This window comes from Nycticebus coucang, chromosome 14, assembly GCF_027406575.1.
Source record: "Nycticebus coucang isolate mNycCou1 chromosome 14, mNycCou1.pri, whole genome shotgun sequence".
Taxonomy (NCBI): Eukaryota; Metazoa; Chordata; class Mammalia; order Primates; family Lorisidae; genus Nycticebus; species Nycticebus coucang.
The window spans coordinates 45,191,940-45,207,000 of record NC_069793.1 but is presented as its reverse complement, the minus strand read 5'-3'; the positions used below and the strand labels follow the sequence as shown (position 1 = coordinate 45,207,000).

The 15,061-nt window shown below is 38.5% G+C and overlaps 1 protein-coding gene across 2 annotated transcripts in view; it reads left to right on the top strand.

Annotated features, from left to right (window-relative positions):
• ZDHHC13 (zinc finger DHHC-type palmitoyltransferase 13) overlaps positions 1-15,061 on the top strand; it is a 65,857-nt gene that overhangs the window by 29,938 nt on the left and 20,858 nt on the right. For both annotated transcript variants that reach the window (XM_053561882.1, XM_053561883.1), the window contains exons 8-10: positions 168-293; positions 3,502-3,635; positions 7,721-7,823. In XM_053561882.1, the coding sequence (XP_053417857.1) occupies positions 168-293; positions 3,502-3,635; positions 7,721-7,823 (363 nt within the window). The remainder of the gene's footprint in view (positions 1-167; positions 294-3,501; positions 3,636-7,720; positions 7,824-15,061) is intronic.

The window sequence follows — 15,061 nt, the reverse complement described above, 5'->3', positions numbered from 1 at the left end:
AAGCTATGTTTTCATTTACCACTATACATATAGATAGACAATAATAGCTGGCTAAGCTTGAAATAAATGTGTTGAATATGATTGTGGTTAGTTTTAAAAAAATTATTTAGCACCCACAGTATATCAAAAATATCACTAAACTTCTACTCCCTCTTTTTTTTTTTAAGGGAGAAACACCTCTTGATATGGCTGTGCAGAACAAAAATCAGCTCATTATTCATATGCTAAAAACAGAAGCCAAAATGAGAGCTAACCAAAAGTTCAGACTTTGGAGGTGGCTGCAGAAATGTGAGGTATTTTCATATGGGCCCTGTTCTGTGGGATGTAAGAACCTTTTGTTCATTTGTTTTGTTTTGTTTGTTTCTTAAGGCTTCAGAGGAAACCAGAGAATTGCATTTTTGCTGCATTATATGTGCTGATTATATCTTTTCCATGTATCCCATGACCCAAAGTTAGAAATTTGGCATTTCCATTGGCTTTTTATTGTTCCTCAGCTAGATGGCTCCAAAACTACAGGTTACCTTTTGAACATTATGGCATACTTCTGTATTTATTTAATGAATTAATTGAAATGCAAATAGCTTGATTCTTAGAGAAGCAAATAAAGCACACCTTTTTACAAGGAATTTTATAGAAGCCTATCTTAAAGTGCTTATTTCTTATTAAATTTTTTCTCAAACTGAAAGTAACAACATTTAAAAATTTTTATTCAAATCCTAAAGACTTGGAAAACTGACAATATTACAAACTTTAAGTATATGATGTCACTTCATAAGATAAAACATCTAGAATTTTGAAATTTGAAACCCAAATTTTATTTATTCTCTTAGCAATTCTGACTGGTATTCTTTTAAAACTTAAAGTGAATTGATAATAGAAAAAGTTAGAAAATTGAGCTTATTCTCGTGAATGGCTAGTAAAAGTAAAGTCACATGTAGTGAATATATGAGGTCTGACCATTAAGTTTGCTAACTCATCCTAGAAAAAGTGCCGCATGCCTCATTGCTGAATATCCTTATAGTGACCTTTGAAGTACTCTCCTTGGCCTTCTGAATAGTAATATTCAGCAATGATATATGTAGCACTTTTTCTAGGATGAGTTCACAAATTTAATGGTCAGACCTCATACCATGATAGCTCTGGTGGCCATTCCAGAAAAAGAACTGCAAAATTACTTTGAAGTGTGGACAAGGGGCTGGCATCAGTGCATAGCTTTCAAGGGGAGTAGCTTAAAGGTGACTGTAGTAACATATAACAAGCAATGAGACATGTAGCTTTTTTTCTAGGATGAGTTTGCTAACTTAAGTGTCCGACCTCATAAGTCTAATTGTTAAAAAGAGATAGTGGATTGATTCCCTGTTTCTAATGTTTTCAAATATGATACCATAATCTTATCCAATAATAATTAGAAATTATACTTTCAGAGTGATTCTAAATTAACACACACCAGGTTTCTCTGTAGAACACCATCATGAGTGCTACACTTGTTTTGCATTATGTATGTGAGGAGGAGAGAAAGAAGAAACAGTCACCTCTTAGTCTCTTGCTAGTTCCTCCACTTCTTCCTCATCTCTTATTGGTAGGGTGCCATGGGATTTTGTGCTTGAACCTCTTTTCTATCTAATCTTTCCCTAAATGCTGCCTATGTGTTGGCAACTACCTAATTTATCTCTAGACCAGACCTTTCCAGACTCATATAATATTTGATATATCCATTTACCTACTTGACACGTCCATTTCCATATCCAGTGGGCATCTCTTAATCTCCACACCTCACCCCAACTAAGCATCCCCATCTCAGTAAGCGGCAACTCTAGCATTCCAGTCAACTTCCCCTTTCTCTTTCATACCACATATCTAGTCCATTAGAAAGATATGTTGGCTAGTTCTGCCTTCAGTTCATATCCAGAATCTGAGCCCTTCTCATCATTCCACCAATGCTGTGTTGGTCCAGCAGATGAATCTTTTAAAATATAAGTCACGTCATACCAGTCATCTCAAATTCCTATGATGTATCCCCTTTTTTCCCTAAGTAAAAGCAAAGTCATTACTATGGCCTGCAAGGTACCATGTGATCCAACTCTTTTATATGCTATAAAATTTACGTAATACATTTATCTATCTTCCCTAGCTAGAATTTAAAATAATTGATATACTCAAAACTCATTGATGTGTTCTAAATGCTCAGAACAGTACCTTCCATATAGTATGTCCTCCAATATTTGTTGAATGAATATAACATCTTTGTCTTGCTCATCTATAAGAGTGTTATATCTGGGATTTAGAATTTTGAGGTTCAATTTAATTGTCTCTGTTCTGAGATTATGTTGCTTGTGGATTCTAAGTTGTTTTTTTTTAATCTACACTTGCTCATTTTATGTCATTATGCCAAATGAAATTGGAAGCATTTTAAAGATTTGATGTCATTTGAAATTATCCTCTCCCAGATATAGCTTAGAGATATGAAAATGGAAGAAGATAGGGCAAAACACATTTTTTTCATCTTCGTTTTTACAAAAGCCCTGCTTGCTTTCAAGGTCTGGTATCTTGTAGTTAAGGGACTGCATTGCACAAATGTGGAGTCTGGCATCAGTATGACTGTTGGTTCATAGTAGTTTGATTCTTTTAACTTTGCCAAGAAAGACCTGAATCAGTAGCATTCGGAAGACTCATTGCACTCTATGATCTCTGTGTCACATTTCACACTAAGAACTTTTCCCTTCTTGAAGCTCTGTTTCCTGGTTTCTTTAAAACTTTTCTTTCTTATCCTGCCTTTCTGATCACTCTTTCTTTGTTGCCTTTGGAGACAGCTTTTTTCCCCTTAGATGTTTATTTTAGGTCAGATTCTGCACCTTTGTACCTATACATAGTCTTTGGGATATTTTTTGCTTATGATTTTACCTATAAACCAGTAATTCTCATATCTTCCAGAATGATAGGTAGAACTTCCTTTTTTTATTGTCTTCTAGATATCTCCTAGATATCCGTAGGCATTATAATTCTTCATTCCCCAAACAAAACTTTTGCAAACTTATTCTATCTAATCTTCTTTATTATGTGGTGGCACCATCTGGTGCTCAGGTTGGAGCTTTTATACTCCCCTCGTAAAGGATGTATTGATTTTTATGTGGTTCCCCTATCTTGTTTATGCTTTCTGACATAGAATCCTGTTTGCAAGAAATTATTTTTAAATTTTCACCTTTTATTAGCACTTTTCTAAAACTTGACTATTTCTGATAGGGAAGAAAAAGCAAAACAAAATATGTTTAAACAATATTTTATAAAAGGTAGGTCTTTTAAAAGATTATTTCCAAGATATATAATTTCTCAAACTTCAGATTTGTCAATTAGCAGTTTTGAAGAAAAACTCTGATAGTTCTGTTATTATATTAATTGCTATATATTTGGGAAGTCATTCTTATATTTTATATTAAACTGATTATTAGTGGATACTTAAGAGGTAAAATCCATAAAGTTCTAAAATTCTGCATCTGTTAATAGCTCTTCTTACTGCTGATGCTTTCTGTGATTACCATGTGGGCTGTTGGATACATATTGGACTTCAATTCCGATTCTTGGCTTTTAAAAGGATGTCTTCTAATAACATTGTTTTTTCTAACATCTTTGTTTCCAAGGTATGTATGTTAGTCTTTGCAAGGCAAGTTATTGTATTTTTAATTTAATTGCTCATTTCCATTGTTAATTAGCTGGAATCACAGATTTTTATCAAGCAGTAAATGTTCCTTACCACATAAAAACATTCTGCTGGTTGGTGGGAGGAGAGGGCTTTCGTAGCATATGATTTGGCTAAAAGTAAATTGTTTAACCTAGTAATTTGATTGAATTGACAATTGGTGGAAAATAAATATCCTGTGTCACTTTTTGAGTTATTAATTTAGTAAATAATGGAGAAATTTTTGTAATCATTTTACATCTTAAAGCAAGCAATTTTGCTCATTTTTCAGAAATCTTATGGGTTATTTTTTGCCTAAATCTAAATTCATTTTAAGTTAGTTATTTTTGCTATCAGGGATTTTTAGTTAAAACAGCCTAATTAAATTGTGGGAAATTATAAAAAAGTAAATTTTGTTATGTTTTTATTTTTAGGAAAGTACTTATACATGATTCTGTATAGTTCATGGTTAAGAGTCAGGTTGCCTGGATTCAAGTCAAGCTTTGCCACATAGTGGTCTGGCATTCAACAAGTTGGTTTACTTCTCTATTCCTCAATTTATTCATCTATAAAGTGAAGATAATTATTTTAATAATGTCTGAGTCATGTTAATACTACATGTATATGCTTACAACAGTGGCTGACACATAGTACTCAATAATCATATCACACCCCATCTCTTCTCCTTCTCTCCTTTCTCAGTAAAATTACATCTAGTTCCTCACATGTATAGAGGTGTCATTCTGGGATTCCTGTTATCCTCTCCTCACCGCCCACATCCAGCCCATTACCAAGTGCTCTCTTCTCTGCTTCTGTTTATCTCCACAACTGGCACTGACCTCAACTCTTATACCTCTTGTAATTCACCCTACTTAGCAATCAAGGTGGTCTTTTAGAAAGGCAGATCAATTTCTGTCTTTCTCCCTGCTCAAAACCCTCTAGTAGCTTTCTCTTATACTCAGAGTAAAGTCCAAACTCCTGCCGATGAGCTATTAGGGGATTCATTCCCTCCCTGCTGATGTAATCTCTCCTCCCACCCTCACTACACCGCACACACCTTCTGTTCCTGAAACACATCAGGCTCAGGCTGGGAACTTGGCTTTTGCTTGTGTTTTTGTCTGAAGTGTTCTGACACCATAACTTTGCATTGCTGCAGATGTCATTCAGGCCTCAATTTAGGTCTCACCTCCATAGTGAGGCTGTCCCTCTACTGTTTCACCCTGTTTTACTTTCTTCATAACTCTTAATAACTTTCCTGCAATGTAAGGCCCACACAAACAGAAAACTTGTTTCTGCTGTTAAACATTTTCACTTACTGAGTGAAAAAAAAAAAATACATATAATAATGTTGATCCATAGAAAAGGATCTAAAAGGAAATATAGTGTTACTCTTTGCCAGGTGTTTTTATGAGTACACCTATGTCTTTCTGTTGCTTACCAGCACTTTCTGGAATAAGGATGCACTGATTTTGTCATAAGAGAAAACAGAGTATTTAGAAGGATCTTACTACCATGTCACCCAATAACAGGACAATTGTGTGGAAATGAATTAGAATTTAAATGTACAATAAAAGTTCAAATTTCTGAAAAATAGCAAAATGCCTAAATTTTTCCATTATTCATAAGACTTGTCACTTACAGATATTCATTCATTTTCCACTAATTGGATTGATTCAGTCTCTAAATAAGGTTTAAGTCAAGTCACTAGGAATCACAATCATTACTCTTTTTTCAGAGAGGAAGCAAGGGATGGCAACATCTACTCATCCAAGATAGGAAGGAGCTTTTGAGATTTTGTTTGGCTATTGTTTATTTTAGTCAAGACCTACATTGTAGGGAGGACCAGGCACACTGGCGCACACCTATAATCCCAGCACTCTGGGGGCTTAGGTGGGCAAATTGCTTGAGCTCAGGAGTTCTAGACCAGCCTGAGCAAGAGCGAGACTCAGTCTTTAAAAAATTGCCAGGCTGTTTTTTGTGGTGGATGCCTATAGTCTCAGCTACTTGGAAGGCTGAGGCAAGAGAATCACCTGAGCCCAAGAGTTTGAGGTTGCTGTGAGCTGTGACACCACAGCACTCAACCCAGGGTGACTAAGTGAGGCCCTGTCTCCAAAAAAAAAAAAAAACCCTACATTATTAAAAACCATGTAAAAACTTGTTTTTGATGACAGTGAGTTGAAGGCTTACTATACTGTGCTTAGCATATGGACATAATTTAAATGTGAGCCAATTACATGTGGTAACTTTACCATATTGCTTTTATTTCTCTCATACTCCTCTATAGGAGTCCCAGTGTCATAGAGGTAAGCACCTGTGAACTTCTATTATCATTGTTATTATTGCAGGGGTAGTAGTTTATTGATCTTCGCTGTTAGGTGACACTTGTCAGAAGTAGACAGGTAGTAGTAGCAGGCTCTTACAAATTAGTAATTTCATTACACTATGTAATTAGGTCACATGCATTTTTTGCTACAAAATCACAGGCCATACTCTGGAAGTTACATGGGCTCCATTTGGCTTATTTTGGCAGCATATTGGATATTTGAGGTTTGAGGATATCTTTAGTTCTTCTCAGATATGAACTTAACATAATTATGGTTATGATCCTGATACCTATTGTTAATCATTGCTTTTTCCTGGTATATATTTTAAAATATATTCAGGTAAGCTGTATTCACACATAGATTGCCACATTTAGTGTAAAAGACAGATTTTTTTTTTCTCGCCCTTGGTAGAGTGCTGTGGCATCACCGCTCACAGCAACCTCAGACTGTTGGCTTAAGCGATTCTCTTGCCTCAGCCTCCCAAGTTGCTGGGGCTACTGGTGCCCCCACAATGCCTGACTATTTTTGTTGTAGTTGTTGTAGTTGTCATTGTTTTGCAGGCCCGGGCTGGGTTCGAACGTGCCAGTCCCAGTGTCTGTGGTCAGTGCCCTTAGGGCACTGAGCAACAGGCACTAAATCAGATTTTTTTTTTCTTTTGAAGTTATAGAATTATAGTATTAAACATTTCAAGTAGAGTTTTATGTGGACTTCAAGTTGCTTGTTACCCAAGTGCGATTGTTAGTGTTATGATGACTAGCATCACTTATAGCCTTTATGTATCTTTTCATATAAGGTATCTGCTTCTCAACATGGGATTGCAGGATGAAAGTACATAAGATTGTTTACATCTGTATGTGTCATAAATACACTACCTCTGGAAGAAAGCTTATCAAATGTATCTAAATTTTTGCATTTTGGAGTATTTAAAAATATATGCCAAAAAAGAAATTCAACTATAAGTCTCGGTAGAAATGTAAAAGATTCATTGAAAATGTATGTTAACTTATTGTGAATGACATAATAAATAAGTTGGTTAGAAGAACTAAAACATATACTTCTTGGGAGTCATTTTGTGTCAGTTTTTTTTTTTTTTTTCCTTTTGAGACAGAGTCTCACTTTGTTGCCCTTGGTAGAGTACGATGGCATCATAGCTCACAGCAACCTCAAACTCTTGGGCTTAAGTGATTCTCCTGCCTCAGCCTCCTGAAAGGCTAGAACTATAGGCATCCACCAGAATGCCCAGCTATTTTTTTTTTGGCATTTTTATTTATGTATTTATTTATTTTGACCAGGGCTGGCTTTGAACCTGCTGCCTCCAGTATATGGGGCTGGCACCCTACTCCTTTGAGCCACAGGTGCTGCCCCCAGCTATTTTTTTTTTTTTTTTAAGAGAGGAGGTCTCACTCTTGCTCAGGCTGGTCTCAAACCTTTGAAATCAGGCAATCCACCTGCCTTAGCCTCCCAGAGTGCTAGGATTACAACATGGGCTGCTTGCTTCCATTTTCTTATGTATACAATGGAGTGACAATGGTACATAACTCATATTACCCCATGAAAAATGACACATAGTAAGTACTCAGTATGTGAAAGTTATTGCTACTGCTGCTACTATTATTATTACTGTCATTATTATTTAGAGAAATTTAAAAGTAGAATTAAAATGAGCCATACTGATATTTTATTCCACTAATGCCTTATGTTTATCTTTTTTTTTTTCTTTTAGGTTCCTGGTTGGTTATAAGAATCTTGTATACTTACCCACAGTCTTTCTGCTAAGTTCCGTTTTTTGGATATTTATGACTTGGTTCATCTTATTCTTTCCTGATATCCTTTAAGCTCAACTTTAGATGGATATCTCATTTTGCCTTTAAAAAATAGTACTGCCATTGCTAGGAATTTAAATATTAGAAAAAATACAGAAATGCAACTTACATTTGCACTCATATATTTAATGATTCTGGTTGAAGATGTTTGATCTGTTCGATTCTAGATGTAATCTAAAGCACACTATAGAAATAGTATGTGTCCAGTGTATATTACTCATAGGAAGGGAACAGTAGAATGAATTATTGTTTCATTTGGACCCATAAAAATTTGTTGGATTGTTTTGATACTTCTTCAAGGTCAGATGGTTCTTTTAACTGAGTCAGCAATTATTTCTGGGTGCCAAGATGGCCTGTATGGGAAGGATATTGGAAAATGTGGCTTCCTGCATCATGGTAAGTGGCAATGATGCTATCTAAGGCAGTGATTTGCAATCCTAATTAAAAATAAATTTATTTTGTCACCCAAAATACAAGTGAAACCAAAGTTTCAGAAAACAGTACTCCTAATGTGTGCTTTACCCTATTTTGTTGTTTTATCCTATTATCTTTAAAGATTTTTTTTTTAGTCACAGCCCACTTAATTCCTTGATGACCTACTGATGAATGGCAGCCTGTAGTTTAAGAAAACTTAAATATGAGTTGAGGCAAGATGGCAGGCCAAAAGGATCGTTCAGCTGACCTCTCCTAGAATGACTGGGGAAAAAGAGAGAACTCAGCCATACCTGGCATAGGGACCTTACCCAGAGTCATAGCTCAGGGAGCACAGTGAGGAGGTGGTAAGCTGGATACAGCATATGATCTAGAGTGGTGGAAATCTGATGAATTAGGCAAGTGATGGTAACCAGCTGGGATCAGCCGCATCCCTACAAAGGTCCAGGATGGGAGAAAGTCTTTCTGGAGTTTTCAATTGTTAGGGGAAGCTGCATATTGTGTAGAAAGCTTGGAAGAGTGGGCGGACTTGAGCAGTATACAGCAACCAGATTTGAATGCAGGTTGGAATGGATTTGCCATAGGTTTGGTGGCTGCCAAGGCAGCCATACTGAGAAGGTCTCGGTGGCCATCTGGCCGCCCATTGTGGGAAGGTCATGAGAAGGTCTTAGCAGGAGCCTAAAGCACAGCCATCTTTATTCCACTTGCCAGGATCAGAACTTCACTCTTGGGACAGGCTGAGTGACTCCTGCAGCGCATGGAAACTGGAGTCAGGAGGCAAGTGAAACCAGCCCCGTAAGGATTCTTGTGAGCTTTAAGATTTCACCCTTGCAACCTGCAGAGTCTGAATGCTGAGGAAACAATCAGGTGATCACCAAAGGCAACTAAGTTTGGAATAAGGACCACAGAGGTTGCTAGCTGTGCTCTCTGTCTCTTTAAAAAAACCACAGCATCGCCTGATGTCCTGGCAACATAGTGCAACACACTGTCATTAAGAGCAAGGACTTCTGTTTGCAGCAAAGGAGGCAGTGAGAAAAAAAAAGGAAGACCAGCCCAGCATAGTGGCTCGCACCTATGATCCTCGCACTCTGGGAGGCTGAGGCAGGTGAATTGCTTGAGCTCATGGGTTCAAGACCAGCCTGAGCAAGATCCCATTTCTACTAAACAGAAAAAACTGAGGCAAGAGTATATCACTTGAGCCCATGAGTTGCTGTGAGCTATAATGATGCATAATGATGCCATGGCACTCTATCCAGGGTGGACAGCTTGAGACTCTGTCAAAAAAATAAAAAGAACAGAAAAAGAAAAGAAAAAGGACATAGAGGTGAACAAGAAGAAAGAACATGTGAGGAGGAAGCAATAGAAAAATTTGGGTAACATGAAAAACCGAAACAGAGGAATCCCCCCCAAGGGACCATGAGGCAGCTACTGCAGAAGACTCCACCTATAAAGAATTAATGGACTTGACAAAAAGGGAATTTAAAATATGGTTGATAAAGACATCAAAGGAATAAATGAGAAAATGGAGAGACAGAAGCAAAAGTTGGGCAAGATATATGTAGAATATAGAAGGAATATGGTGGTACTTAAGGAAATGAAGGGGATAATCAGGGAATGCAAAGATGCAGTGTAAAGTATCAAAAATAGATTAGACCATGGAGAAGAAAGAACCTAAGAGCTAGCAGATAAAGTTTTCAAGTTAACCCAGGTAGTTAAAAAGGCAGAAAAGAAGAGAAAGAAAACAGAACAGGCCCTTAGAGAACTGCAAGACTCCATGAAGCATTCAAACATATGAATAATAGGGATTCCTGAAGGGGAAGAAGATTGTCCCAAGGGAATGGAAGCCCTATTGGAGACTATCATAAGTTAAAACTTCCCAAGTTTTACTAAAGACCCGTATACACTCCTTTCAGATGGATATTGAATCCTGAGTCATCTAAACTCAAACAGGGCCTGCCAAGTCACATTGTAGTGAACCTGTCCAAAGTCTAGATGCAAGAAAAAATTCTGTAAGTAGCCATTAGTAAGCGCTAACTGACCTACAGAGGCAGATTGATTACGATGACAGCAGACTTTTCAACTGAAACCTTCCTAGCCAGAAGAACATTATTATTTACCTTCAACCTTCTTAAAACAATTTTCAACCAAGAATTCAATGTTCTGCTAAACTTCAAAATTGATGGAGAAATCAAATCTTTTGTGGATATACAAGCAATGAGGAAATTTTCCACAATGAGACCAGCTCTACAGGAAATGCTTAGACGTATTCTCAACACTGACCACCCCAATGACCCACCAGCAAAGTAAATACCCAGAAGCTAAAGGTCAAAACTTAGCTTCCACAGTGGCACAGAGGATAACACTACTCAATGGACTTTCACAAAATAAGATGAATAGAACTCCACCACACTTATCAGTTCTCTAAATGAATGTCAGTGAACTGAATTCACTACTGAAGAGGCACAACTGGCTGATTGGATAAAAAAAGTAGAGCCATCCATATGCTGTCTCCAGGAGATATACCTAGCCTTGGAGTACAAATCAAGACTCAGGGTTAAGGGATGGAAAACAGTATTTCAAGCAAATGGAATTCAGAAGAAAGGAGGGGTTGCCATCTTATTTTAAGATACAAGTGGATTTAAAGCCATTAAAGTTAAGAAAGACAAAATGGACACTGTATACTGGTCAGAGGAACAATACAACAAGAAAACATTTCAATTTTAAATATTTATGCACCCAACTTAAATGCTTTCAGATTTATGTAACAGACCTTGATGGATCTAAACAATATGATATTACTATAACACCAGAATACCTAGGAACTTTAATACCCCTTTGAAAGAAGTGGACAGGGACTTTAATACCCCTCTGATAAAACTGGACAGATCCTCTAAACAGAATCTAAACAAAGATGCAAAGGACTTAAATGTCACCCTAGAACATACGGGATTAATAGACATATACAGAACATACCATCCCAAAACTAAGGAATATACATATTTCTCATCAGCCCATGGTGCATACTCCAAAATGGACCACATCCTGGGATACAAATCAAACCTCAGCAAAATTAAAAGAATAGACGTTATACCTTGTATCTTCTGAGACCACAGGCAATAAAGGTGGAACTCAACTCCAACAAAAATGTTCATCCTTACACAAAGACTTAGGAATTAAACAATCTTATGCTAAATGATAGTTGGGTTCAGGAAGAGATAAAAGAAGAAATTATTGAGAAGCCTAACCCCTGCTGAGATTGAGGGAGGGAGGAGGTTCTTCAGTGGTGCCCCCCCCTTCCTGTCTACCGGACAAAGCATGTTCCCAGCAAGAGACTCTGGGGGCCGCACAAAGAACCCCCACCCAGGACCTCCACTGGCAGCTGCGGAGCCTAGCACCCCACAACCCACCGCCTGCATGGACCTCTGTTCGAGTGGCGCTGGGACACATGACCCGCCCAGACCTCCCTACGAGCAGTATCATAACCCACGACCAGCCTGGACCTTCGTATGAGAATCCCCGTGACCCACAACCCGTGGCCTGCCCGGACCTCCCTACGAGTGGTGCCGCGACCCACGGCCTGCTCAGACCTCCGTACGATCAGCCCCATGACCCGCCCGTACATCCATATGAGTGGCACCACAATCCACAACCCGCAGCCTGTCCACACCTCTATACGAGCGGGGCCGTGACCCGTGCCCGCCAGAACCTCCGTACAAGTGGCGCCACGACCCACATCCGCCCGGACTTCCGTACGAGTGGTGCTCTGACCCGCGCCTGCCAGGCCTCTGCACGCCCTGACCAGAAACTCTGGGAGCTGCGCAAACCCACATCCTACCTCCCATACTCTCCCTACCTCCACACTGGCCTGGTCATCTGTCCAGGGACTCTGGTAACTGTGCGCCATCCAGAGCCCTCCCTGCTCCTGTACAGAGCCCTTCTGCTGGTCAGAGAGTGCTGGAAACTTGGGCTCTCTGTGCCAAAAATCACTGAGCACCAGGCACTCCCAAAACCGGGTGACCTCCCCTGCCCTGTTGCTGGATCCAGGTGTGTCACACTCCGGAGCTGCTCCTACAACCAGAACTCCCTAGCTGGGACAACCCCAGAGGAGCTACACAGGGTCACTCCTTACAAATATCCAGCAATAATAGAGGGATCCCACTGGGGTCTAATCTTGGAGAGACACCACCCCAACTCTGAGGACGTCCAGAGGCAACCGTGAAAAACAATCATGAGGTGAAATCAACAAAAAAACTCTGGAAATGTGAATAATCAGAGTAGATCAACTCCCCCAAGGAACAATGGGGCAGACACAGCCCAAGATCCCATGCACAAACAAATAGCTGAGATGTCAGAAATCGAATTCAGAATCTGCATAGCAAATAAGATCGAATTAGAATTCCAAACAGTGACCCAAAAGATGTCTCAAGAATTCAACGACTTCAAAGACCAAATGACCAAAGATTTTGAGACACTGAGACAAGAAGTTGCAGCCCTCAAAGCTCTGAGAAACACAATAGAATCCCTCAGTAACAGAATGGAGCAAGCAGAAGAAAGGATTTCTGACAATGAAGACAAAGCCTTCGAACGCTCCCAAACTCTCAAAGAGGAAGAGAAATGGAGGGCAAAAACAGATCACTCTCTCAGAGAGCTCTGGGATAATTCGATGAAAACCAATATTCGTCTCATTGGGATCCCAGAAAGCGACGAAGTAGCTTCACAAGGCACAGAGTCTCTTCTTTGTGATATTATGAAAGAGAACTTTCCAGACCTGCCAAGCGATTCTGAAATTCAGATAGCCGACATTTTCAGAACTCCAGCACAACTCAACCCAAATAAGACATCCCCCAGACACATCATAATCAATTTCACTAAAGTTAATATGAAGGAGAAAATTCTGAAAGCAGCCAGATGAAAGAAAACCATAACCTACAAGGGGAAGAATATTAGAATAACTGAAGATCCCTCTGTTTCCCCTAAAACAAAATAACTTTCAACCCAGGATCCTGTATTGCCCTAAACTGAGTTTCATTTATGATGGAGAAATTAAATACGTTAATGACATTCACATGTTGAAGAAATTTGCCATAACTAAACTAGCTCTCCAGGATATTCTCAGACCTATAATCCATAAAGACCGGTGTAATCCTCCACCACAAAAGTAAACCCACCCAGAAAATTTTGAACAAATTCCAACTTCCACAGTTGCAAAAGGATTAAAAATGTCCACCAGACTCTCGAAGGGCTTATCAATATTCTCAATTAATATGAATGGTTTAAATTGTCCTCTAAAGAGGCACAGGTTGGCTGACTGGATATAAAAACTCAGGCCAGATATCTGCTGCATACAAGAATCTCATCTTTAAAAGACGAATATAAACTCAAGGTGAAGGGATGGTCATCTATACTCAAGGCAAATGGAAAGCAGAAAAAAGCAGGTGTTGCAATCCTATTTGCAGATACAATAGGCTTTACACCAACCAAAATAAGGAAGGATAAGGATGGACACTTCCTATTTGTTAAAGGTAATACTCAATATGATGAGATTTCAATTATTAATATTTATGCACCCAACCAGAACGCACCCAATTTATAAGAGAAACTAATAGACGTGAGCAACTTCATTTCCTCCAATTCCATAGTAGTTGGAGATTCTAGCACCCCTTTAGCAGTGCTAGATAGATCCTCCAAAAAGAAGCTAAGCAAAGAAATTTTAGATTTAAACTTAACCATTCAACACCTGGATTTAACAGACATCTACAGAATATTTCATCCCAAAAAACTGAATACACATTCTTCTCATCAGCCCATGGGAAATACTCCAAAAATCGACCACATCCTAGACCACATTTTAAAAAGTAGAAATTATTCCTTGCATCTTCTCAGACCATCATGGAATAAAGGGTGAACTCAATAACAACAGGAATCTGCATACCCTTATAAAAACATGGAAGCTAAATAACCTTATGCTGAAGGATAGATGGGTTATAGATGAGATTAAGAAGAAAATCACCAAATTTTTGGAACAAAACAACAATCAAGACACAAATTACCAGAACCTCTGGGATACTGCAAAGGCAGTCCTAAGAGGGAAATTTATAGCACTGCAAGCCTTCCTCAAGAAAATGGAAAGAGAGGAAGTCAATAACTTAATGGGACATCCCAAGCAACTGGAGAAGGAAGAACACTCCAACCCCACACCCAGCAGAAGAAAAGAAATAACCAAAATCAGAGCAGAATGAAATCAAATTAAAAACAAAAGAATTATACAACAGATCAATAAATCCAAAAGTTGGTTTTTTGAAAAGATCAATAAAATAGATAAACTTTGGCCAACCTAACCAGGAAAAAAAGAGTAAAATCTCTAATTTCATCAATCAGAACTGGTAACAATGAAATAACAACTGACACCTCAGAAATTCAAAAAATCCTTAATGAATACTATAAGAAACTTTACTCTCAGAAACACGAAAATCTGAAAGAAATCGACCAATACCTAAAAGTACACCACCTACCAAGACTTAACCAGAATGAAGTGGAAATGTTGAACAGGCCTATATCAAGTTCTGAAATAGTATCAACTATACAAAATCTCCCTAAAAAGAAAAGCCCAGCGCCAGATGGCTTTACATCAGAATTCTACCAAACCTTTAAAGAAGACCTAGTACCTATATTACTAAACCTTTTCCAAAATATAGAAAAAGAAGGAATATTGGGCGGTGCCTGTGGCTCAGTGAGCAGGGCGCCAGCCCCATATACCAAGGGTGGCGGGTTCAAACCCGGCCCCGGCCAAACTGCAACAACAAAAAAAT